Genomic DNA, 26,860 nt, shown 5'->3' with positions numbered 1-26,860 from the left:
GCCCCCCCTTTTTTAGGCCAGACAGAAATTTAGCAAGGATGAGCGGGGCATGGATGTTCTCTCGGGGCTCCCACGTTCTCTCCTCAGGACCAAACCCCTTCCAATCTACTAGAAAAAAGGTCTTTCCTCTTACCCTTTTGGTGGCAAGAATGTTCTCTACCTCAAACTCGTCCTCAGCAGAAACCGGAGCAGGAGGCGTACCTGTAGACTTGGAAAAAGAGTTAAGTACCACAGGTTTGAGGAGAGATACATGGAAGGAGTTAGGGATCCGTTGGCCGGGAGTTTCAATTTATAGGCCACCGGGTTGATCTGACTGATGACCTCCAGAGGACCGATGAACCGAGGCCCTAACTTGTAAGAAGGTATCTTGAGTCGGACATATTTAGATGAGAGCCAGACTTTATCTCCAGGACGAAATTGTGGAGGATCCAGGCGTTTTTTGTCAGCGTGTCTTTTCATCCGTTCGGACGACTGAAGGAGTGCGGATCGGGTACTCTCCCAAATGGAGGAAAATTTGCTAACGAGAGATTCCACAGCCGGGTTGTCCACAGAGGTGGAGACAGGAAAAGGAATCCGAGGATGCTGACCGAAGACTACAAAAAACGGGGATTTGGAGGAGGATTCGCTCTCGTGATTGTTATAAGAGAACTCGGCCCATGGTAGGAGATCCACCCAGTCTGAATGATGGGCATTAACGAAGTGCCGGAGGTAACTGGTCAGGTTCTGATTGATCCGCTCCACTTGACCATTGGACTGTGGGTGGTAAGCGGAAGAGAAGTCCAGGGTGACGTCTAGCAGTTTACAAGTGGCTCTCCAGAAGCGTGAGGTGAACTGTACCCCACGATCCGACACGATGTGGAGGGGCAGGCCATGAAGACGAAAGATGTGACGAATAAAGTCTTTCGCTAGCTCGGGTGCAGACGGGAGGCCTGGCAGGGGAACGAAATGAGCCATCTTGGAGAAGCGGTCAGCGACCACCCAAATGACCGTACAACCGGCAGAGACTGGGAGGTCAGTTATAAAGTCCATTGCTATATGCTGCCAGGGGGCAGCAGGTACAGAAAGCGGAAGGAGGCGACCGGCTGGTAGATGTCTCGGAACCTTATTGCGGGCGCAGGACACACAGGCAGAAACAAAGTCTATTACGTCCTTGTGCAGGGTAGGCCACCAGTAGTGCCGGGTAATAAGCTGGAGGGTCTTTTTCTGACCGGCGTGGCCAGCCAGTTTAGACGAGTGACCCCAGTGAAGGATCTTCTCCCGATCAGGTACTGATACGAACGTCTTTCCGGGAGGGAGACGATTTAGACTCACGGGAGCCACCTGCATTACTCTGGCGGGATCGATGATGTGTTTCGGATCTTCCTCGAGATCAGACACCAGAAAGGATCGAGACAAGGCGTCCGCCTTGACGTTTTTGTCAGCCGGGCGAAAATGAAGAACAAAATCAAAGCGAGCAAAAAACAAGGACCACCGGGCTTGGCGCGGGTTAAGTCTCTGGGCATGCTGGAGGTAAGCCAAGTTCTTGTGGTCAGTGTAAATTATTACCGGGTGAAGAGCCCCCTCGAGCAGGTAACGCCACTCCTCCAATGCCAGTTTGATGGCCAATAACTCTCGGTCTCCTATGGAATAATTGCGCTCTGAGGAGGAGAAGAGTTTAGAGAAGAAGCCGCAAGTTACCATCCTCCCGGAAGATGATTTTTGAGTAAGTACCGCTCTGGCTCCAGAGGAGGAGGCGTCAACTTCCAGGAAGAACTGCTTGTTGCCGTCCGGGCGATGCAGCACCGGGGCGGAAGAGAAGGCCTGTTTTAAGGAAAGAAAGGCCTCCTCTGCTTCGGGCGGCCACTCTTTGGGATTAGTACCCTTACGGGTGAGCGCGGAAATTGGGGCAGTCCGGGAAGAGAAGTGCGGTATGAAGAGGCGGTAGTAGTTGGCGAAGCCCAGGAACCGCTGAATGGCCTTCAACCCCTCCGGTCGAGGCCATTTCTCGATGGCAGACAGTTTCTCTGGATCCATTCGTAGGCCGGTCTGAGAAATAATGTAGCCCAAAAACGGAAGCGAGGTCTGCTCAAAGAGGCACTTCTCGTATTTAGCGAAGAGGTGATTCTGCCTGAGCCTGAGCAGGACCTGACGAACGTCCCTCCGGTGAGTCTGGAGATCCGGAGAGAAGACCAAGATGTCGTCCAGGTACACCACTACGCAGGAGTAGAGAAGGTCCCGGAAGATGTCATTGACCAACTCTTGAAAGACGGCAGGAGCGTTACAGAGACCAAAGGGCATTACCAGATATTCATAGTGGCCGTCCCGGGTGTTGAATGCCGTCTTCCATTCATCCCCCTGACGGATACGAACCAGGTTGTACGCCACACGGAGGTCCAGTTTGGTGAAGATTCTAGCCCCCCTCAGACGATCAAATAACTCCGGAATGAGCGGAAGGGGGTACTTATTCTTCACCGTGATCTGGTTAAGGCCTCTATAGTCTATACAGGGACGGAGAGAGCCGTCCTTCTTTTTGACGAAAAAGAAGCCTGCTCCCGCCGGGGAGGTAGATTTCCGGATGAATCCCCTGGCCAGATTCTCCTCAATATATTCGGACATCGACCGGGTCTCAGCAGCGGATAATGGATAAATACGCCCACGGGGAGGAGTAGTACCAGGTAACAGGTCGATAGGGCAGTCGTATGGTCTATGAGGGGGTAGTGTCTCTGCCTCCTTTTTATTAAAGACATCAGCATAAGACCAATAAGGAATCGGAAGTCCAGGTAGATTAGCTGGGGTAGGAGAAGGACGGACGGGATGGACGGGAACCAGACAGGTCTTATGGCAGTCCTGTCCCCAGCGAAGGACTTCTCCGGTCTGCCAGTCAAGCACGGGTGCATGTCTCTGGAGCCAAGGTAGACCTAGCAAGAGGGCGTGAGAGAGTCCAGGCAGAACATGAAAGGAGATGCTCTCAGAATGCAGCATTCCCACCTGCAGAGTAATGGATTCGGTGATGAGTTGGATGGGGCGTGGTAAGAGACCCCCATCCACGGCAGCAACAGACAAGGGTACAGCCAGAGGTTTGGTGGGGATGCGGTATTTCTCTACCAGGGACTGTGAAATAAGATTCCCGGCTGCTCCAGAGTCAAGTTGGGCTAGTTCGAAATAACGGTTCTTCCCGCAGACAATTGAGACTGACAGCAGCAGAGATGGAGAGGATTTATTCTTGTCTAGGTCGACCTCTCTGAGCGAACCTAGACACAGGCGTTTCCCGACCTCTCCGGGCAGGCACGGATCCGGTGCTCCTTACTGCCACAGTAGAAGCAGCTCCCCTCGGCACGGCGTAAGTCCTGACGGGTTTTGACCATCTTGGTCTGGTCGACCTGCATAGGCTCAGGAGAGTGTACCTGGGGAGAGACGGATTTCTGAAAAGTAGGAGCTAGACGTGGAAACCTCCTCTCACGGGTGACCTCTTTGGCACGCTCCTGGAACCGTAGGTCAATCCGGGTGGCAAGAGTTATTAGGTCATCGAGAGTGGTAGGAATGTCCCGACCGGCAAGTTCATCTTTAATACGGCCGGACAGACCCTCCCAGAAGACGGATACCAGAGCGTCGTTATCCCAGGCCAGCTCCGAGGCAAGGGTACGGAACCGTATGGCATATTGGCCCACGGTGAGACTTCCCTGACGGAGGCGTAGCAGTGATGATGCGGATGAGGTCTTCCGTCCGGGTTCGTCGAAGACTTTCCGGAAAGCCATGAGAAAGGCAGGCAAGTCGGACACCAGGGGGTCTCCTCTCTCCCATAGAGGATTTAGCCAGGCCAGGGCCTCCCCGGTGAGATGGGACATGATGAAGGCAATTTTGGCCCGGTCGGAGTTAAACTGGTGGGACAGGAGTTCAAAGTGCAGGGTGCACTGATTTATGAAGCCCCGAGCCTGGGCGGAGTCGCCTCCGAAGCGAGGAGGTGCAGAAAGCCGGGGTCCGGGGTAGGATACCATGGTATTAGTGGACAGCGGAGCTGCCGGATTGCGAGTCATGGCACTGGCGGAGGTTGCTGGCGGAGCAGTCAGAGTGTCCAGGCGAGAATTGACATTCCGCAGGTGACCCAGGATGGACTCCTGTTGGGACCTCTGACGGGACAGTTCATGACACAGGTCCGAGAGCGAGGGAGCTTGGGTGCCACCGGGTTCCATGGCCCGAGCAAACTGTAACGGGTCTGGGAGGCGGAACCTCTGAGCTACTATACAAGGGGGCGGTCCTTGTAAGGGAGCGGGTGGCGACCAGGCAGGCAGTCACAGCAGGTGACCGGGACAGTCTCTAGAAGAACGGGCAGGAGGTCACGGCAAGTGACCGGGGCAGTCTCTGGATGAACGGGCAGATGGTCACGGCAAGTGACCGGGGCAGTCTCTGGGTGAACGGGCAGATGGTCACGGCAAGTGACCGGGGCAGTCTCTGGGTGAACGGGCAGATGGTCACGGCAAGTGACCGGGGCAGTCTCTGGGTAAAGGGTTGGTACGACCTGTGGCGGCTGATGGTAGACGTGAGCTCCCAGGTGAGCAGGCGAGAGTCTCTGGATAAACGGGTGGTCACAGCATGTGACGGCAGAGCCTCCAGGAAGACCAACAGACAGGCGGCAGATGAGCGCTCCCAGGTGAGCGGGCAGAAGTCTCTGGACAGGCGGGTGGTCACAGCACGTGACGGCAGAGCCTCCAGGTAGGCTAGCAGACAGGCAGCAGATGAGCGCTCCCAGGTGAGCGGGCAGGAGTCACTGGACAGGCAGGTGGTCACCGCACGTGACGGCAGAGCCTCCAGGTAGGCTAGCAGGCAGGTAGCAGATGTGCGCTCCCAGGTGAGCGGGCAAGCTGGTCCTTAGACAGACTGACAGGAGTAGTAAGGCAGACCGTCGGACCTCAGGCTAGCAGGCAGGTAGCAGAATATCAGGCAGGAATAAGACAGCAAGCTGGCAGGAATCTGGCAGGTATCTGGCAGGTAACTGGCAACGGGACCTGAGGGCTGAAGCAGAGTAGTGAACAGTGCAACAACATTGCTCGGGCACCTCCATTTTGGAGGAGGTGCCTTATATATGGTGAAGTCCTCCGGCCATTGGCCGGGGACTCCTTAGGACGGCGCGCGCGGCCCCTTTAAGAGGGAGGGAGAGCGTGCGCGCCCTAAGCACAGTGGCCGGGAAGGAGCGCGCGCTGCCAGCAGAGCGGGAGGAGGACGCCGGGCACGGAGCAGAGAGGTGAGGGGAACAGCGTCCCTGCCTAGCAGAGGGCAGGGACGCCGGCGCTACACCCTCTTTCTGGGCAGATATTGTCGAAATTTTACCCTCCCTTTGAAATGAACCAGAGATTCATTTATAGAGATGTTCCTTTGGGGGTTGTACGCCTCTGCAAATGTTCTGCTGAAGTGGTCAACTACTGGCCGAATTTTGTATAGACGATCAAAGTTAGGATTGTCTCAGGGAGGACACAATGCATTATCACTATAAGGCCACAGCTCAGTATTTTGTCAGTATTTTTTCTCAGGAGTGGGAGCCAAAACCAGGAGTGGGTGATAAATGCAGAATTAGTGACCTTTTCTCTGATTGTTCCTCACTTGGTTTTGGGTGAGAAAAAAATGGGTAAAAATTGATGGGCATAAAAATTTGTCTGGGCCACCATAAGATTTACTATTTTGTCTCTGAAAAAGAATTTTAAAAAGTCAATTTCAGTGAGGCGTGTGACATCAAATTGGATTCCTGAGCGTCCGATGAAATCCAGAAATAACAGACTGACCATTTTTGGGGGTGTAGGCCATATGGGATCAATTGCAGTAGGGGTTGCCTAGGTCTTAAGGTGCCTTGTTGGGGTTCATTCCTCACTAGATGAGGAGGAATAGAGGAATGTGGAATCCATTACTGATTCCAGTGTCGATAAATGAGATGAGAATTAGTGTCATGGAGGATGAGTCTATGAGAAACGTATTCAGCTGCAGACTCCGAGGAAGAAACTGCTTGTTGTCTGTGGTCTAAAATATATAGGTTTTATTACAAGATGTAAAGCAGAAAACTAAATACTGTAAAATAATAAATCTCATGTTTCCCTTATTATCTCCAGTAATTGTACTATTACACAGGATTTTTATGATATATCGGCTCATCATCTTCTCTCTACAGTATTGGATCCTCTCAGTGGATATCTTCTATATAAGAGAATTTTGCTGATTTACCCATCAAAGATGGACAGAGACTAGATGGTAGAGAAAATATTACACCTCACCCTAGAGATCCTCTTCCGGGTTACTGGAGAGGTGAGAGATTCTGATGACGTCACATTACATCATTCTTATCTATGGGAATAACAGATGGACAGAACTGGAGAGGTGAGGACTCTGGAAATGTCTATAGTGATATTTATTAATGTGTCGCTCCATAACCAGGATTACACAGTAGTGAAGAAGACCTCTAGTGAGCGCTGTCAGGACCCTTTGTCTGAGGGATGGGAAAAACCCATGAGCCCAATCACGGGGCCTCCACCTCACCCCCTGATACATGATGACATCAATGACCAGAAGATCCTAGAACTCACCTACAAGATGATTGAGCTGCTGACTGGAGAGGTGACACTGCTGGGAATGCTGGGACATTATACAGTAACACTATGAAAGGAATGGGGGGGATGACTGTATCATTGTATGTGTCAGGTTCCTATAAGGTGTCAGGATGCCGCTGTCTATTTCTCCATGGAGGAGTGGGAGTATTTAGAAGGACACAAAGATCTGTACAAGGACATCATGATGGAGGTTCCCCAGCCCTTCACATCACCAGGTAATAGACAGGACTGAATACACACGGCCTTTAATTATCTGTATGTAAAGAATGAATTCAGTCCCTGTATGTGTTTCCTCCAGATCTATCCAGTAAGAGGACAACACCAGACAGATGTCTCCATCCTCTTCTTCCAAAGGACTGTAAACAAGAAGACCCCAATGTTCCTCAGGATCATCAGGTAGATGGAGAGAAGGTGTCATGAGATCTCCCCTATGATGTGTAGACGGCTGTGAAGGTCTTGTGCTCAGTCTTGTTTTATCAACCAGTATTATATGTTTTATACTTGTGTATTGAGAACGGTGGAGATGGCAGGATTAGAGCTGATCATAGATGTGATTTCTCCATCTCTCTGTGACTTTTGAAATATTTGTTTCAGAGTAAAGATCTGATCCATATTAATACTACAGAGACATATGTGAGGGGTGATGAGTGGTGTAAAGAGGAGAGTCCTACATATGACTACCCAGGTGAGTAGTGACCACTAAATGCGGAGAATTCACAGATTCTTCTCAGTCACCGGCTGTGGCTTCTTTATCAACGGTGTTGTCCGTCTGTATCATAATTGTGTGATCACCATTTTGCCTCTGGACCACAAGATTCTCCTCCACCCAAAACTGTTCAAATGACTTTGGGCATTGAAAGCCCTTTTCAATAGATCTTACAAGGTGGAAGTACCACCTACCCTCTGGGCTTAGAATAAAATACTATGATGGGACTGTAAGAGAAAGCGGAGGGTAATGATGCTGTTGGCTTCCTAGATCCCTGATATCTTATTGGATGAATCTACCTTCTCTCCCTTCTGTGCTGCTGAATGTGCTCATATGGTTCATACAAGACCAGGTCCAGTCTTTCTGACCAAACTTCACTTTTATGATCTACAACATTAAATGTGCAGTGAGGGCCCAGTGTGAATTTCTGTACAATAACAGCAGTTTCCCTTTATCCTGACTTTTCAATTTCTTTTAAAACTGACTAACTTCAAACAGGATTGCGATAAACTACATAAAAAACATTACACCTGTGCCATGATATATCTCTAAGCTAAATTTAAAACACCTCAGCTCTGCACTAATATAAAAAGTTAAAGACAAAAGCACAATACACAAATGCCCAAAAGTAAATGGATAAATCGCAAAGTGCATAAAAGTAATGATAAATAATAAAGGGTATTTAGTTAACCCTTATATGCACTAATGCTTATTAGACTACAACGAAAAAACCTGGGAGTCTGAACTGAAACGTAAATTGGTGTGCATGCAAAATGTAAATACATGTTCACATAAGGCCATTAGACAGAAAAAAACAAAGACAAAAGCACAATACACAGATACCCACAAGTAAATTGCAAAGTGCATAAAAGTAATGATAACTAAATACCCTTTATTATTTAACTTAAATTTTGATCAAAATAATGTAAAAGCCATTTTAAAGAGTAAAAAGACTCCCAGGTTTTTTCTTTGTAGTCTAATGTTTATTAATGCATATAAGGGTGTGGCCGCCCTTTTTCTGAGCTGGAAGGTTCATTCTGCCTCTCGGGTCCATGCTTCTACTAAGGGTTCAGTCTCTCAGCCCTTATCCATATATGTGTCACTTGACAAATGGTAATGTTTTAATATTAGAGTTAGGACTGTCCCATAAGGGTTGCCATGACGTGGCGGGATGGCTTTTACATTATTTTGATAAAAATTTATGTTAACTAAATACCCTTTATTATTTATCATTACTTTTATGCACTTTGCAATTTATCGATTTACTTTTGGGTATTTGTGTATTGTGCTTTTGTCTTTGTTTTTTTCTGTCTAATGGCCTTATGTGAATTTGCATTTACATTTTGCATGCACACCAATTTACGTTTCAGTTCAGACTCCCAGGTTTTTACTAATATAAAAAGTTCTCTTTGAATGTCTAATATTTCTTCTTGAAACTCATCTGACAGAAAATATTGTCCCTTATGATCATTTAGAATGCCAAGAGCCCCCAAGCCCCATACTCCAATTACAACAGAGAGGTTTCACCACTAGTTACTCACTACTTACTGATGGAGACTGTTGAGTTTGATCATTTCAGTAGATGTGTTATTGTCTATAGTCACAGTTTTTGACTAAAGTAGTTAGTGCCCAAAATACTATTTAACCACTTTCTGTAGACAGCCTTATGAGGCCCTATTCTTCAAATCTGACGTGTGTCACTTTGTGGTGATATCCTTTGTGAAGAATTCCAAAGTTAATAAGAAACAAATGGACCTTACAAATTATTTTCCAACTTCTCTTGAATCCAACAATACCCTGTATACAGTTGTACACTACTGTCTGGGCACATGGCAAGTTAAGAAGGGAAGGAGCGACATTTAGCTATTTGAATGCAGATCTTGCTGGAATAATTTGCAGACACAATGAATTGGGGCCACCACGAACAATCTTGGCGCTATCTACCCTGTTTTCCAGATCTCAAGTATTGCCTTAACCCTGATCCTTTAACCCCTCTACATGGATCTGGACTTACACAGAGACCCCTAGGCTTGGGCCACGGTGTTACCTGCTGTTCTGTGGTGTGAGATTAGAAGAAGAATAGTCAGGTAGCCGGGTCAGAACCAGGAGGTTAAAGAAAATACAAAATCAGAAGACACGAGTAGTCGGTAAACGTGTTGAGGTCACAACAGGAACCAAATACATAATCCGGGAGCTGAGCACAGAGGACTGAACCAGAGGAGAACAAGGCTGTATCTGGCAGCTTCCGGCAATATGCTTCCAGCTTTAGTAGGGTGCGGTGCTTTCTGATTGACTGAAACAGTTAGTAGATTACTCCAGCTGGACAGCACACACCCATACTGCCAGACTGGATGGTACTACAGGTCCCAGCAACCCTAATCTTAGTGGCTGGACAGAGCCTGCGCCGCCCAGAGCTTCTGGTTCTGATGTCTCTTCCATCACCAGCACCGCCTGTAAAATGAATAAGGTGGTGACTGGTGACAGAAATACCTGCGTCCCAGAGGAGATGGGACACACCATTTGCAGAAACCCTAATATGACAAAATGTCATAAAAGCAATAGAAATCCACATAAAGTGACTCCATTTTGGAAATTTTAACCCTCTGTGAATTAATCTATAGGAGTAGTGACTATTGATTCCACAGGCACTTTCCGGAAATTAGCATGCAGTGGATGGTGGAGAGTGAAAATTGCAAATATACCATTTTTTTACCCAACACATAGTGCCCAGATTGTGCTCCAGGAGACACACACACCGTAAATTAAGTGGGTTCTTCTCACTATAGTAATGCCAAAAACATGGATGCTAAATGTGGTTTGGGCACACTGCAAGGCTCAGAAGTGAGGGGGAGATCTGACTTTAGGAGGGCGGATATTGCTGGATTGGTTTATGGAAGCCATGTTGCTTTTCAAGAATCTTTGAGCCACTAATAATATGGTAACCTCTGTTTTTCCATTGACAGATGATGGACCTGAGTGGGGGCTTTTTTTGTGAGATGAGTAGAAGTTTTTATTGGTATTATTTTTGCCTACATAACATTGTTTGTTGGCCTTTTATTCCATATTTGGGGGGGAAGAATGAACAAACAGTTGGACACCACGCTCTACTGGTTCATCCTATGAGGTTTTCTATTAGACTGTGAACTGTCATTTTCTTGGTGAAGAATTCAGTATTTTTACATAACTTGCCATTTTTACTGATAGTTTAAGTAGAAATGTTCAAAAATATACATTTCAAGGATATTTTATTCAAAAATAATGATTGGTTTTCTTCTTGGCAGATAACAGTACCAGGAGATCAGAGGGACAGCTGACATCTTCAATTTTTAAATCACATGATCTTGAGATCCCACAGGATACAATTGAAGTGAATGCCATTACTCCAGATATACCATCATCCCTTCACAACAAAGATCTGTCATCTGATCCTATGAAACAGGTCCTGTCTTCTGATTCATTACCGACTACTAAGAAAAATCAAAGTCACAAAATAAGCATTAAAAAACGAACTGCTCCTAAAGCAAAGAAGCCATTTTCACATTCAGAATATGGAAATAGTTTTTCCCTCGAAAAGTCTTTTCTTAAACATCAAAGCATTTACACAACAGAGAATAGATTTTTTTGTTCCAAGTGTGGAAAATGTTTTATCCAGAAATCAGTTTTTGTTAGTCACCAGAGAACTCACACAGGGGAGAAGCCATTTTCATGTTCAGAATGTGTGAAATGTTTTACAGAGAAATCATCTCTTGTTAAACATCTTCGGACGCACACAGGGGAGAAACCATTTTCATGTTCAGAATGTGGAAAATGTTTTACACAGAAATCAAGTTTTGTTATGCACCAAAGAACTCACACAGGGGAGAAGCCATTTTCATGTTTAGAATGTGGGAAATGTTTTAGCCAGAAATCCGATTTTGTTATACACCAGAGAACCCACACAGGGGAGAAGCCTTTTTCCTGCTCAGAATATGGAAAATGTTTTAACCAGAAATCACAATTTGTTAGGCATCAGAGAACCCACACAGGGGAAAAGCCTTTTTCCTGTTCAGAATGTGGAAAATGTTTTAAGAGGAAATCAACTCTTTTTACACATCAAAGAACTCACACAGGGGTGAAGCCATTTTCTTGTTCAGAATGTGGGAAATGTTTTGTGAAGAAATCATCTTTACTTTGTCACTGGAGAACTCACACAGGGGAGAAACCATTTTCATGTTCAGAATGTGGAAAATGTTTTACACAGAAATCAAGTCTTATCAAACATCAGAGAACTCACACAGGGGAGGAACCATTTTCATGTTCAGAATGTGGGAAATATTTTACAGAGAAATCAAGTCTTATCAAACATCAGAGAACTCACACAGGGGAAAAGCCCTTTTTCTGTTCAGAATGTGGAAAATGTTTTATGAGGAAATCAACTCTTTTTACACATCAAAGAACTCACACAGGGGTGAAGCCATTTTCATGTTCAGAATGTGGGAAATGTGTTGTGAAGAAATCATCTTTACTTTGTCACCGGAGAATTCACACAGGGGAGAAACCATTTTCATGTTCAGAATGTGAAAAATGTTTTACAGAGAAATCAAGCCTTATCAAACATCAGAGAACTCACACAGGGTATAAGCCATTTTCATGATCAGAATGTCGGAAATGTTTTACAAAGAAATGAAATTTTGTTAAGCACCAAAGAACTCACACAGGGGAGAAGCCTTTTAGATGTTCAGAATGCGGGAAATGTTTTGTCAAGAAATCATCTCTTCTTAGTCACCAGAGCAATCACTCAGAGGAGAAGCTTTTTTATATTCTTAATGTGGCAAATGTTTTACTTGTAAAGACACACTTTTAGCAAGAAAAAATCTTGCTAATAAGTGAGTGCGTCTTACAGACTGGTGGCAGCTTCCTGTGACAGAGGAGAACGCTGAGACAGTGTCCTTCCTGATCACTGAGAGAACTGCGCTCTCCTCCAGCCCCACACTTATCTAACTGAGCAAAGCAGGAGAGGAAGTTACCGGTATCTGCACAGAGGCTGCACGAGTGAGCAGCTGAAGAACCTTCCACCCGACGAGCTCAAGGACTTTTCTGATCATGTATAACTGTTCTACATATTTTCAAAAGTTGTCAAGTTCAGTTATGAAATGAGCCATTTCTTAATGATTTTAATGACTTGTTTCTATGATATCGAAGCGTTTTCCTTTTACTGCTACATATAATTAATGATAAAAGTTTCAATACTTTGAAACATTAATTTTGCAAATATAAAGATTCTGAATTTTTTGTTATGCCAATTTTCTGATATTTATTTAGAGGAAACGTAGCAACAATTCAAATAACTAAAACCTGTTTAAACCCTATTGGGAAATATAGACAGTTACAGAAATTGCACTACAAAATTTGGTCCTCATTCAGTGACAACTTTTTCACTTGTCTCTTGTAGTCCTGCATCGGATCATTTCTTACAATTGTCCAACAGTAACTTGCAAGCATTGATGGATTCCAATTTCCTTGATATCTTTTCTCCATAAACACAATACCTTGGTGAAATCTCTCACTGTGCTTGTCCCTCATTGCTCCGCAGTTTGGTGGTTCAAAGTCTAGATGCGAATTTAAGAAATTAATCTTTAAGGACATGTTACAGCCAAGATCTTTATATGTTTATAGGTGATTTTCCACCAACTCTTCAGTTACCTGCTCTTCAGTTTCCCAAAAATTATTTACCACTAGTGATGAGCGAGCATACTCGTTACTCAAGATTTACGTGCATGCTCAGGTGTTTTCCGAGTATCTTCGGCGTGCTTGAATGTTATGTTTGAGTCACTCCGTGTGCATGATTTTCGACTGTTTGAAAGCTTTAATACATGTGAGGAATGCCTGTTTGTTAGGAAGTACTTAGCTGCGGGGGAGAAAAAAGACCAGGAAATCCACAGAAAGATGGCGGAGAAGCGGGCTCTAAGCGCCAAGATGACACTGCAGTCATCATGCTGAAGATATATTGAACATGGAAGATGAAGAGGAGGGAAGTGGTGGTCAGGCTGGAGCGATTTGCCTGCACAGAAACACAGGTCTTAGCAGGTGACGGTGGCCTTCATATAGCAGCTACCCCGCAGCTGTGCATGGGCTCCGGAGCAGAGGAGTCGGGTGAGGAGGAGATGGAAAAGGCAGCTGCATTGATGATGTGAAAAGACCACAAAACTACATGTGGCACAGTTCTCACTGCCCCACAGTCTAATTTGCACCAAGGTGACATACAGATGCCTAAGGAACCTCCTTTAACCCCTTTCTGACATGCCCAGTAATAGTACGTCATACTGACCTAGGCTTATTGGACTAGATACGTACTATTACGCGATCTTCGATCGTGCCCACACACAAGCGGTGCAGGCGATGGCCGCCGGGTGTCAGCTGATTCTCACAGCTGACACTTGGTGCTATGTGCCAGGAGCTGTGCCGTGAAGTCGATCGCAGCATTCCGGAAACAAGGGGAGATAAGCGTGACCTACTTACCTCCTCTACGGCGTCCCGAGCTGTCTGTGCCGAGTCTTGGTAATTGTCATGGTGACCCAATGTCGTCATGACGACATCCGGGTCACCAGGCATCATGAAGTTGCCTGGTGACATGTGCGCGATCAAAGTAACTTCTGCCTGTGCAGCGCTGACACGCAGCATAGCATAGAGATGCTGCTACATCTCCATGGTATACAAGCGATCAGCTTGCAAAAAATGAAAGTCCCATAGTGGGACAAAGTGTAAAAGTAAAAAAAAGTATCAAAGTGAAAAAAATATTTTAAAAAATTGTAAAAATATTTAAAAAAATGAAAAAAAATAATCAAAAAATATACTATACCCATAAAAAATATTATAATGAAAAAAAACAATAAAAGTACCCATATTTGGTATCAACGCATCCTGAACAACCTTAACAATAAAATTGTCCCACTAGCTAACCCCTTTAGTGAATACGCTAAAAAAATAAATAAATAAAAAATGAAGCAAAAACTATGCTTTATCATCATACCACCAAGCAAAAAATAAAATAAACGTGATCAAAAAGACAAATGTAAATAAAAATGGTACCGCTGAAAACGTCATCTTGTCAAGCAAAAAAACAAGCTGCCATACAGCTCCATCAGCTGAAAAATAAAAAAGTTATAGCTCTAAGAATAAAGCGGTATTTCTATAAAATAATTTTTGTGTAAAAGTGCTAAAACATAAAAAAAAATATTAATGTGGTACCGCTGTAAACTTACTGACCCAAAGAATAAAGCTACCTTATCAATTTTTACCACAAGCGGAACAGCAAAAAAAAAAAAACAACAATTCCTAAACTATTAGTTTTTGTTTATTCTGCCTCCCAAAAATCAGAATAGAAAGCAATTAAAAAAGTCACATGCCCGAAAATGGTACCACTAAAAACGTCAACTTGTCCCGCAAAAAACAAGTCCTTACATGACTCTGTCGGCCAAAATATGGAAAAATGATTGGAAAAACTAGTCTTTGCAAAAAAAAGCATCTTTTAGTGTATGACAGTTGCCAAACATAAAAACCTGATATGAATCTGGCATCGCTGTAATCGCACCGACCTGAAGAATAAAGTTGTCTAATCACTTGTACCACACGAGGAACGGTGTAAAAAATAAACTCTAGGGTTAGGGTTGTGTTACGGTTAGGGTTGTGTTGGGGTTGAAATTTTTTCAAAAGTAAAGAAAAAAAAATGACGGTGTGACGACTAGCGTTGAGCGCAAGTGCGCGCTACTTGAGTTTGCATCGGGTGCTCAAGTGACATGCTCAAGTCTCCGCCCCATATGCTTTGCAGCCAAAAATACCTTGCGGGGATTGCCTGCCATGCACGAGCGATCCCCGCATATTTTTTTTTGGGTGTCTAACAACCGTCAAACATGCGGGGTGGGGACTCGAGCATGTCACTCGAGCACCCGTGATGCATGGTGCATTCCTGAGCACCCGATGCAAACTCAAGTAGTGAGCACTTGTGCTCAAGATTGATGACAACTCATTGAGTATAATGACCTAATGTTATCAAATTCTGTGTCGTACTTTCTGGGTTCAAAATGTTCACTATACCCCTTGATAAAATCCTCTAGGGGTCTAGTTTCCAAAATGGGGTCACTTGTGGAGGATTTCCACAATTTAGGCGCATCAGCTGTTCTCCAAATGCGACATAGCATCCGCTCTCGATTCCAGCTAATTTTGCTTTCAAAAAAGTCACTCAGTGCTCCTTCTCTTCTGAACCCTACCGTGTGCGCAAGCAGTGTATTTTCCCCACATATGGGGTATCGGCGTACTCGGGAGAAATTGCACAACAGTTTTTGGGGTCCATTTTCTCTACTTACACTTATGAAAATAAAACATTTTGGGCTAAAAGATAATTTTTTTGGAATAGTTTGATTTTTTTTAATTTCACGGCTCCATGTTATAAACTTCTGTGAAGCACCTGGGGGTTCAGGGTGCTCACCACACATTTAGATAAGTTCCCTGAGGGGTCTAGTTTCCAAAATGATGTCACTTGTTTGGGGTTTCCACTGTTTAGGCACATCAGGGGCTCTCCAAACACAACGTGGCATTCGCTAATTATTCAAGCAAATTTTACATTCAAAAAGTCAAATGGCGCTCCTTCCCTTCTGGACACTACCGTGCGCCCAAAAAGTGTTTTTCTCCCAGATATGGAGAATCGGCGTGCACAGGAGAAATTGCACAACACATTTTGGGGTCCATTTTTTCTTGTTACCCCTGCAAAAATAAAAACATTGTGGTCTAAAGTAACAATTTTGTGAAAAAAGTTAAATGTTAATTTTTTTCTTCCGCATTCCAAAAATTCAAGTGAAGCACCTGAAGGGTTAATAAACTTCTTGAATGTGCTTTTCAGCACCTTGAGGGGTGTAATTTTTAGAATGGTGCCACTTTTGGGTATTTTCTGTCATAAAGACCCCTCAAAGTCACTTCAAATAAGATGCAGTCCCTAAAAAAATGGTTTTGTAAATTTTGTTGGAAAAATGAGAAATCGCTGGTCAACTTTTAACTGTTATAACTTCCTAACAAAAAAAATGTTGGTTCCAAAATTGTGCTGATGTAAAGTAGACATGTGGGAAATGTTATTTATTAACTATTTTGTGTGACATATCTCTCTGATTTAAGGGCATGAAAATTAAAATTTTGAAAATTGCTAAATTTCACATTTTTTTCAATAATAATTGCAAAGCATATTGAATAAATTTGTACCACTATCATGAAGTACAATATGTTACAAAAATATAATCTCAGAATCAGTGGGATCAGTTGAAGCGTTCCAGAGTAATTACCTCATAAAGTGACAGTGGTCAGAATTGTAAAAATTGGCCTGGTCATTAATGTGCAAACCACCCTCGGGGGTAAAGGGGTTAAAGGAAGTTTTCATTGCAGAGGTACATTGTAAATCCTCTCTATCTGCTTTGTTTGTACAATTTGGTGGTCTTAAAGATTAAATAACAGGTATACGCCACAAACTGCAGAAAACAGAGCAGGGGCAGTGGAAGGCAGAGGAATGAGAGCAGGCTTGCAGCACAGCAAGTATCAGCACAGATGACCTTGAAAATAGATCAAGAGCAATAATATACAACTTATTGGTGTGCCTGAAAAAATAGAAGGCTCCTCTCCTACTGAATTATTTGAATACTTGCTGAAATTAATAATCGGACCTAAAATCTTAGGATCTAGAACAAGCTAATAGGGTGCCGACCCGTCCTCTTCCTCCTGGGCTTCCACCAAGACCTGTGCTCGCTAAAATTTTACACTATCGGGACAGAGATATTATCCTGCGACAGGAAAGGGATCACCCAGATCTAACAATGGATCCAAAATCTCAATCTTTCCAGATTATTCTATAAAAGTGCAGAGTAAAGAGCCAAATTCTTTGATAACAAAAAACATCTGAGAGATCTGCACGTTCCATATTCAGTGACATTCCCTGCCAAGTTAAGGACGGTAGCCGGATACTGTGCCCTTCGCTGGCTGGATATGAATGAGAGGCAAATACGCTGGGATCAAATTCGGGATGTTACAGGTTGAAGATCCTGTGGTACAAACACTAATTCTTCAAATCTTCAAAAACACAGTGATCCGTGAGTATATGGGATGAAGTGTGTCCCTGCTTGTTGGATAGTTCTTTATGATTTTTTTATTTTTTTTCAGGTTCTATTATGATTATATTGCAGTCCTTGTGCCTAACTGGAGTTGAATTCAAGTTGGAGTTAAGTCCAAGGAGACTTAAAGAGGACCTATCACTATTTTTTTTTTATTTAACTTAAAAGCAGAGGTAATAATATTAATGAGTTGACAAAATTATGAACAAGGCAGATACCAATTGGGTGAAAAAATCCTCTTCTTGGCAGAAGCCTCTGAGTCAGATGAGCCGACTTCAGCTGAAGTCCCCACCAAGGGAATCCCCACTTTCCCCTGCTCAGCTGATGTCACTCTCCCATGATGCACAGCATAGAGGAAAGTGAGTAGCAGTCTGCCTATCAGTACCCAGGCTCTGTGACTGATCTGGTTGTGCTCATGACGCACCCCTGGGCCTGTGTCGCACAGCGTTGCGCATGCAGGTGCTTACCCGGAGCCGGATCTGTTGAGGGTTGTAGTCTCGTGGCGGTGACCCGGTCCGTGCCCAGGGAGTCAGACTAAGTGGCGTTGTATTAGCGGTAGATGTTGGACGACTACGCCACCCGTTGAATGCAGCGAAGGAGCTGCCGCTGCAGGGCAGACCGCTGAGGCCGGTGGTAGGATTGTGCAGCGTGGTAGTATCACCCCCAACGGGAGGGGTATGGCCTCAGGGCAGCCGACGTGGATGATGGGGGTATCAGGAATCACTCAGAGACGATGCGGTGTAGTTCAGGGTCTTTACTGGTGATAAAGATAGACCCTCCCGGAGTACTGGCTAGCGATCGGGGCCTGGTCAGTCCTTGAGCAGATGGGATCTCCCCTGGCCAGGCGGAGTTGTAGGCCTCCCAAACTGACTGTACTCATCTGGCTACCTTGCTAGAGGCGGGTATAAGTAGCCCTCGTCCCTGAGTGTACCGTGTGGTGCTCACCCGTATGGCCGGTGACTCGGGGCCTTCTAGTGGCGTCCGCTCCACGACGGCAGTGCTGGTCCCACGCGTGTGACCGTGCCTTCGGGTTTCTTGGCCAGAGGACCTGAAATCCCCTGCCGGGCGGTTTCTGCTGCTGGGTAAAGATTAGTCCCCACAGCCTCGGACTCCGGGTCCGGTGATAGCTTCTCAGTCAGGGCGAGCTCTGCAGCTGCCAGCCCCTGACTCCTTATAGCACTGCTCCCACAGAGCTCCTGATGTTCTTCTCCTATATCTGCTGCTCTTCTCTGTCTCTACTTCTTCTCTACTCACTAACCCTGCCTCAGCCCTAGGTTTATATAGGGGAAGTTCTTCCCCTCCCAGGACTGGGCAGTAGGTGTGGCATGCATCGGATCCCTGACCAAGAGACCTCCCACCTGCTCTCAGACATAACATTGCTGTTACTGTGGAAACCAGACCCCTGGGGTGCCACACTCAGAGCTGCTGACATTTATGTGAAAGGTAAGCAGTGCTGCTCCAGATGCAGCACAGGTCAGCAATAACCCAGCGATCCTGCTCTGCAGCTGCTGGGTGGATCAGTCTTGGTGCAGCTCTGTGTCTGCAAAGGATCTGAACTGCTGCCCCTGCGTTTCTTCCTTATACCTCCCTTTTCTGTAAAGCCCAGCTTGATGTCCTTGTTGTGGGCTGGCTATTAGCCCCCCACATGATCCTGCACTGCCAGTGTACTCATTGTGCCCCTCCCCACAGCCAACAGGGGTGAGAGGAGAGGTGCTGGAAACAGAAACTACCTACTGAAAGAAGAGGTATGCCAGACAAGATGGGCTTTATTTATTTCCAATATCTGTATATGGGCAGTGTATGTGTGTGCGCATATATAAACATCTTTGAGATGCTTGCATATGTGTAAAGTGCATGCATTAGTGTATAGTGTATGTAAGAGCTGTATGTAAACATGTGCAATGCGTATGTATGTATACTGTGTGTGCACAGCGTATGTGTATAGACATATATATACTGTGTGTGTGTGTGTGTGTGTATATATATATATATATATATATATATATATATATATTATACAGTACAGACCAAAAGTTTGGACACACCTCATTTAAAGATTTTTCTGTATTTTCATGACTATGAAAATTGTACATTCACACTGAAGGCGTCAAAACTATGAATTAACACATGTGGAATTATATACTTAACAAAAAAAGTGTGAAACAACTGAAAATATGTCTTATATTCTAGGTTCTTCAAAGTAGCCACCTTTTGCTTTGATGACTGCTTTGCACACTCTTGGCATTCTCTTGATGAGCTTCAAGAGGTAGTCACCGGAAATGGTCTTCCAACAATCTTGAAGGAGTTCCCAGAGATGCTTAGCACTTGTTGGCCCTTTTGCCTTCACTCTGCGGTCCAGCTCACCCCAAACCATCTCAATTGGGTTCAGGTCTGGTGACTGTGGAGGCCAGGTCATCTGGCGTAGCACCCCATCACTCTCCTTCTTGGTCAAATAGCCCTTACACAGCCTGGAGGTGTGTTTGGGGTCATTGTCCTGTTGAAAAATAAATGATTGTCCAACTAAACGCAAACTGGATGGAATAGCATGCCGCTGCAAGATGCTGTGGTAGCCATGCTGGTTCAGTATGCCTTCAATTTTGAATAAATCCCCAACAGTGTCACCAGCAAAGCACCCCCACACCATCACACCTCCTCCTCCATGCTTCACGGTGGGAACCAGGCATGTAGAGTCCATCCGTTCACCTTTTCTGCGTCGCACAAAGACACGGTGGTTGGAACTAAAGATCTCAAATTTGGACTCATAAGACCAAAGCACCGATTTCCACTGGTCTAATGTCCATTCCTTGTGTTCTTGAGCCCAAACAAGTCTCTTCTGCTTGTTGCCTGTCCTTAGCAGTGGTTTCCTAGCAGCTATTTTACCATGAAGGCCTGCTGCACAAAGTCTCCTCTTTACAGTTGTTGAAGAGATGTGTCTGCTGCTAGAACTCTGTGTGGCATTGACCTGGTCTCTAATCTGAGCTGCTGTTAACCTGCGATTTCTGAGGCTGGTGACTCGGATAAACTTATCCTCAGAAGCAGAGGTGACTCTTGGTCTTCCTTTCCTGGGGCGGTCCTCATGTGAGCCAGTTTCTTTATAGAGCTTGATGGTTTTTGCAACTGCACTTGGGGACACTTTCAAAGTTTTCCCAATTTTTCAGACTGACTGTCCTTCATTTCTTAAAGTAATGATGTCCACTCGTTTTTCTTTACTTAGCTGCTTTTTTCTTGCCATAATACAAATTCTACCAGTCTATTCAGTAGGACTATCAGCTGTGTATCCACCAGATTTCTGCACAACACAACTGATGGTCCCAACCCCATTTATAAGGCAAGAAATCCCACTTATTAAACCTGACAGGGCACACCTGTGAAGTGAAAACCATTTCCGGTGACTACCTCTTGAAGCTCATCAAGAGAATGCCAAGAGTGTGCAAAGCAGTCATCAAAGCAAAAGGTGGCTACTTTGAAGAACCTAGAATATAAGACATATTTTCAGTTGTTTCACACTTTTTTGTTAAGTATATAATTCCACATGTGTTAATTCATAGTTTTGATGCCTTCAGTGTGAATGTACAATTTTCATAGTCATGAAAATACAGAAAAATCTTTAAATGAGAAGGTGTGTCCAAACTTTTGGTGTGTACTATATATAAAAGAATTTTTTTTAACAAACTATTGGAAATAAAAATGAATACATTTTAAACAATTGTATTTATATCTTCCTTTAAAACTAGGCTGATTTAGCCTGAGTTTATTTGTTGATGTTGTTTCCTAAACTGGAAGTTGCAAGCTACTGACCCCCCTGTTTTTTGACATATTTGGGAGGACACTAGATTCGCACTTCTTCAGTCCTCCGAGCGGATGAAGAAACATGCTGATAATAGACGTCTGGATCCGCCTCAATTCCGTCCGGGAGACAGGGTCTGGCTCTCCTCCAAACATGTTGGTCTCAAAGTACCATCGTATAAGTTGGGTCCGCGGTTCATTGGTCCGTTTGAGGTTCTCAACCAAATCAATCCCGTGGCTTACAAGCTCAAACTCCCGGCCACCTTACGGATTCCCAACTCTTTCCACATATCTGTCCTCCACCCAGATGTTCTTAATTCCTTCTCTGACGATCCAGGTACCTCTCCAGCTCCAGTCTCCGCTGAGGACGTCTATGAGGTAGAGAACGTTTTGGCCACCAAAAAGGTAAGAGGAAAAACCTTTTTTTGGCAGATTGGAAGGGGTTTGGCCCGGAGGAGAGGTCTTGGGAACCCAGGAAGAACATCCATGCCCCTCTTCTTCTTAAAGAATTTCTTGCAGGCCTAAAAAAGAGGGGCCGTAAAGGGGGGGGGGGGTACTGTAGCACCGGCGTCTTTGCCAGGCCGAGACGTCGTTTCCCTTACCGCCGCGCTCCTGGTCCGGCGTCTTCCGGCCTCCCTGCTGCTGCTGGTGCATGCAGCTTCCCGTGCATTGTGCTTAGGGAGCGCGCGCTGCCTCTTAAAGGGGCCACGCGCACCATCCTAAAAAATCCCCGGGCCGGGGGACTTTCCCTATTTAAAGCACCTCCTCCAATATGGAGGTGCCCATGCAAGGTTGTTGCTCTGTTATTCTTACTGTTGCTTCAGCCCTCAGGTCCCTCTGCAAGTCAGTCCTGTCCGCCAGTCTGTTCTTCAGTCCAGTCCGCCAGTCTGACTACTACCCAGCCCGACAGTCTGTCTACAGTCCAGTCCGCCAGTCTATCTATGGGCTCTGCCCGCCTGCTTACCTGGAAGCACCTGCCTGTTACCTGCCATGCCCGCCAGCCTGCTTACCTGGAAGCACCTGCCTGTTACCTGCCGTGCCCGCCAGCCTGCTTACCTGGAAGCACCTGCCTGCTACCTGCCTTGTCCGCCAGACTGCTTACCTGGAAGCACATGCCAGTTACCCGTTGTGCTCGCCAGCCTGCCTACCCGGAACACCCATCTGGCTATCAGCCGAATCAGCCTGCTTGTCTACCCGGACCACCCGTCAGCCTTCCTGCCGTGCTCAACCGCTGTACGGTCAGTCCCTGCGATCTGACCCGTGGGAGTCACCTGCTCTCATACAAGGTCGGTCCCAGAGTGGCATCTGGTCCCTCTGCTCGGTCACTCCCTGGTTAACAGAGTCTATTGAGCGGTGCAACCTTGGTCAGGCCGATTAGATACTTAGTCACTCCCCTCTGGTCTCTCCTTGCACCGCAGCACAGAGGTTCCACCACCCGGATCTGTAACATAAGGGTTATACATACATAATGGTCAGAGTTGCAAACACAATAGTAGTGGTACAAAAGAGATAAAGCAGTTACTAAGAGTCAATTACCAGTCAGATGGATGGTCTGGCTTGTGGGGGAGGTGTTGCCACATGGGAGGCTAGTGGTCCCCTTTGTTGCAGGACTTCTCCCACATGACGTCACAACCTCCCAGGGAAAAAGTAAATGGAGCTAGGGCTGCTGGGCTCTTAACCCCACTGAATCACTCCCCCTCTTGCCTCCTGGCTGAACCTCAATCTCCACCCCTGGCCTCTCTGGAGCTAAAAACTCCAAAAACTAAAATGGGCTATACTTCCTTAATGGACAGTCCTAAGTAGCCGGTTCTGGTGTCATTGGATCCAGATGGGCCCCTGCAAGGCTGTGCCGTGTATCTCCCTTTCCCTACGTGCTGGACTGTGCTGAAAGCCGGGGTGAGATTCACGCAGTTCGTGTGTTTCCAAAAATCTATTTAGTGTATCACTGGGATGTATTGTCTTCCCGTAATCCCATGTCAATCATTGTGCCCTGTTTGGTGGGGGATTATAGAGATCTTCAATGTAGAGTGCATTTGGACACTTCTGTAGCAAGAAGAAGGGAGGAGGCCGAGAGTCTGAGTGACATCCATCACCGCAGCTGTGAGCTGCCACAGGAAGGCCCCCTGTGGTTTCCAAGCCATGTGGCATGTTCTTTGTATCAGACAATTATAACAATTATAATTCAACACCAAGTTATGGGTACGGAAAGTATTCAGACCCCTTTTAATTTTTCACTCCTTGTTTCTTTGCAGCCATTTGGTAAATTCTAAAAAGTTCATTTTTTGTTCTCATTAAAGTCCACTCTGCACCCTGTAAGGAAGCGCTATTCATCACGCTGAGGGGTACTCGCTTCACTGGGTCAATTAAAGCACACATGCAACGTTTTCCGGTAATTCACAGTCCAGCAGTTTAAACCGCTCATAACATAGTCCATTTCAGTGGCTCGCAGGAATGTTACACATGTATCCTAGAGCCTTTTCAGTGGCAGTAATGCCTGCCTGGCTTCAAATACAGACTTCAGCAAGGTACAGCATCAATATTCACTTAAAGCACCGGTTTACCTTTGCCGGGTCTCAGCTGCTTCTATCAGCTCGGTTCTGCCACAGCTGTGGCTTTAAGGCTCCCCAGACGTAGTCTCCAGGCCACGTGCCTTCCAAGGCTACTGGTATCCCAGACACAGAGATCCAGACACAGAGATCCAGCCTCTGCCTTCCAGGCTAATGGAGTCCCAAACACAGGGACCAAGCCTCTTGCCTTCCAAGGCTACTGGTATCCTAGACACAGGGATCCAGCCTTTGCTTTCCAGACCTCTTTCTCTCTATTTCAAAATCCACCAGGATTTATATATCCTTTTGTGCACACAGGACCTGTGATGATGTCACAATCATGTGATCAGTCACCTGAGGGGGAGGTAAATGGTCAGTCAGAACACACCCCCTGGACATTTTAGCAATGCAGCAAGCTGCTGCATTATAACCCCATCTTGACTGGAAAAAAACAGAAATGTAGACATTTTTGCAAATTTATTAAAAAAGAAAAACTGAAATATCACATGGTCATAAGTATTCAGATCCTTTGCTGAGTATTGAGTAGAAGCACCCTTTTGAGCTAGTACAGCCATGAGTCTTCTTGGGAATGATGCAACAAGGTTTTCACACCTGGATTTTGGGATCCTCTGCCATTCTTCCTTGCAGATTCTCTCCAGTTCCGTCAGGATGAATGGTAAACGTTGGTGGACAGCCATTTTCTGGTCTCTCCAGAGATGCTCAAATAGGTTTAGGTTAGGGCTCTGGCTGGGCCAGTAAAGAATGGTCACAGAGTTGTTCTGAAGCCACTCCTTTGTTATTTTAGCTGTGTGCTTAGGGTCATTGTCTTGTTGGAAGGTGAACCTTCAGCCAAGTCTGAAGTCCAGAGCACTCTGGAAGAGGTTTTCATCCAGGATAACTCTGTACTTGGCCGCATTCATGTTTCCTTCAATTGCAACCAGTTGTCCTGTCCCTGCAGCTGAAAAACACCGCCATAGCATGATGCTGCCACCACCATGTTTCACTGTTGGGATTGTATTGTGCAGGTGATGAGCAGTGCCTGGTTGTATTGTTCTCACCAGCTGTGTGTAATCTGTCTGATCAATCAGAGTGGTTGCGGCGCATGCGTCAGTTACATAGGTGCCCTCTGAACAAAAGGGACTTCCAGACTCACTGCGCCTGACATGCATGCGATGGAACGCATGCCGTGTCTATTGCGCAGGACCGGAAATCAAACGTGCCCGTTCACGTGCACATGCGCATTCTCTGTTGGAAATCCCCATGTGGTGGTGGCGGAGTTTAGAGGGGGTGTGCTTAGGCACTGGAGTTATATACAAAACATCTAAACCCATTTAAGTCCATAAACATTCTTTGCAATAACATAGTATATGTTTTTATAATAATTTTAGTTGAGAGATGTCTGTAGTGATTGATTGGTATACATTTTTGATTGAAGAATATTATCAGTGTTTTTGTAATAATTTCTATTAAAAAAATATCTAAAAATATTAATTAATGAATATTATCAGTGATCGGATTGTGTGAATTTGGTGTAATCAAAAATGTGTGAATGAGTGTAAACAGTGTAAATAATAAAATAGTGAATAGTATGAATTGTATAGTGGAAATAAGTGAAGTGCCAGAATAAAAAATGTCATAACAAAAATTATAGGAGGTGTATAATGTAATAATGGTAAAATATTGTGCAGAAAAATATATATATAAAAACTATACACATGTGATAGGATGTAGGGTGTATTTCATACCACAATGTGTCCTGCAAAAATATTTTGCAGTTCACATGAATACACCCCACATCCTAGAAAATGTAGTTGTAATTGGGATCTGACTTTGTGATTTTGAAAGTCCCTGTGTTTTATATATATATATATATATATACATATATATATATATATATATATATATATATATATATATATATATATATATATAAAAGAATTTTTTTTAACAAACTATTGGAAATAAAAATGAATAAATTTTAAACAATTGTATTTAGATCTTCCTTTAAAACTAGGCTGATTTAGCCTGAGTTTATTTGTTGATGTTGTTTTCTAAACTGGAAGTTGCAAGCTACTGACCCCCCTATTTTTTTGACATATTAATCATTTACTGTTTTTTGAACAGATGGTCATATAATAGAAATGGATCTCAAAGCCAGGGAGACAGCCTGGAGATCTAAAGCATTGGACATGTTTAAACAGGGCTTTCCAGGTGCTCCACAGGATGTAGTAAGAGAAAACAGGGATTTAATGTTTCAATATAAAACGGCTATCCAGAGGAAACTTAAAATATGGTGGAATAGGATTACTTTGGAAAATTACTGTGAACAAAAAATCATTCCCAGAGGATTAAGAGTACAGGTGTACCCATCATTTGATCTGGAAGAGACGGAATTAATTAATAGGCGGAAGGTTGCAGCCACCAATTGCTCCATGGAATTCTTAAAAATCATCATTGAAAAAAATACTTTGTCTCTGAGTATAATTGACCAAAAAATTGAGGATCTACACAAAAATCTAAAAAAAGAACTTAATAATGAGAGACTCAAAATATATCTAAAAAGCATTAAAGGTGATATCAACAAATGGGAAACAGATATTTGTAAAGTGAAACATAAAAAATACCTACGTGATGTACAGGATTATGAAAATAATAAGGTCTTTAAATGGCAGCTACCAAAGAAACGAAGTCAAAACCAACTAAATACAACAGTTTCCTCTAATCATGAACCATCATGCTCTGAAAGCAGTGCTTCATGTAGTGAAAGTGAAGATGCAGTTGAACACACTAGACCAAATACTAGACAACACCAAAAGAGATATCCTGAAATGTTTACCAAGAAATTCAACAAGAGACAGAATGACCGCCTGAAGGTAGTTAACTTATCTGATCACATATTAAGAGACACAGGTGAAAGTTTTGGAAAAAGGTTTAACCTTCTCCCCGTCCTCTCACTTAGATCAGTTCACGGTTGTGAAGGACTTGCACCTTTGCTAGAAAAATCATCTTACAAAAACTACACTTTAGACCAGACTTGGACATACTTTTTCCCACTGAGTTGGAAAAAAGGGCCTTAAAAGATCTGGAAGACCTGGAAGCAGAAAATTAACAAATTGATGGAGGTAA

General features: G+C 44.6%; 1 protein-coding gene across 1 annotated transcript in view; it reads left to right on the top strand.

Annotated features, from left to right (window-relative positions):
- LOC141176147 (uncharacterized) overlaps positions 1–26,860 on the top strand; it is a 169,787-nt gene that overhangs the window by 105,035 nt on the left and 37,892 nt on the right. Inside the window, exon 8 of the mRNA XM_073660145.1 lies at positions 10,564–11,756. Within this exon, the coding sequence (XP_073516246.1) occupies positions 10,564–11,756 (1,193 nt within the window). The remainder of the gene's footprint in view (positions 1–10,563; positions 11,757–26,860) is intronic.

This window comes from Phyllobates terribilis, unplaced genomic scaffold (genome assembly GCF_046119375.1).
Source record: "Phyllobates terribilis strain yellow unplaced genomic scaffold, ASM4611937v1 Scaffold_17__1_contigs__length_24005725, whole genome shotgun sequence".
In the NCBI taxonomy this organism is placed as follows: domain Eukaryota; kingdom Metazoa; phylum Chordata; class Amphibia; order Anura; family Dendrobatidae; genus Phyllobates; species Phyllobates terribilis.
Note: the sequence above shows the minus strand (reverse complement) of the source record. Positions and strands in the feature narration are given on the sequence as shown.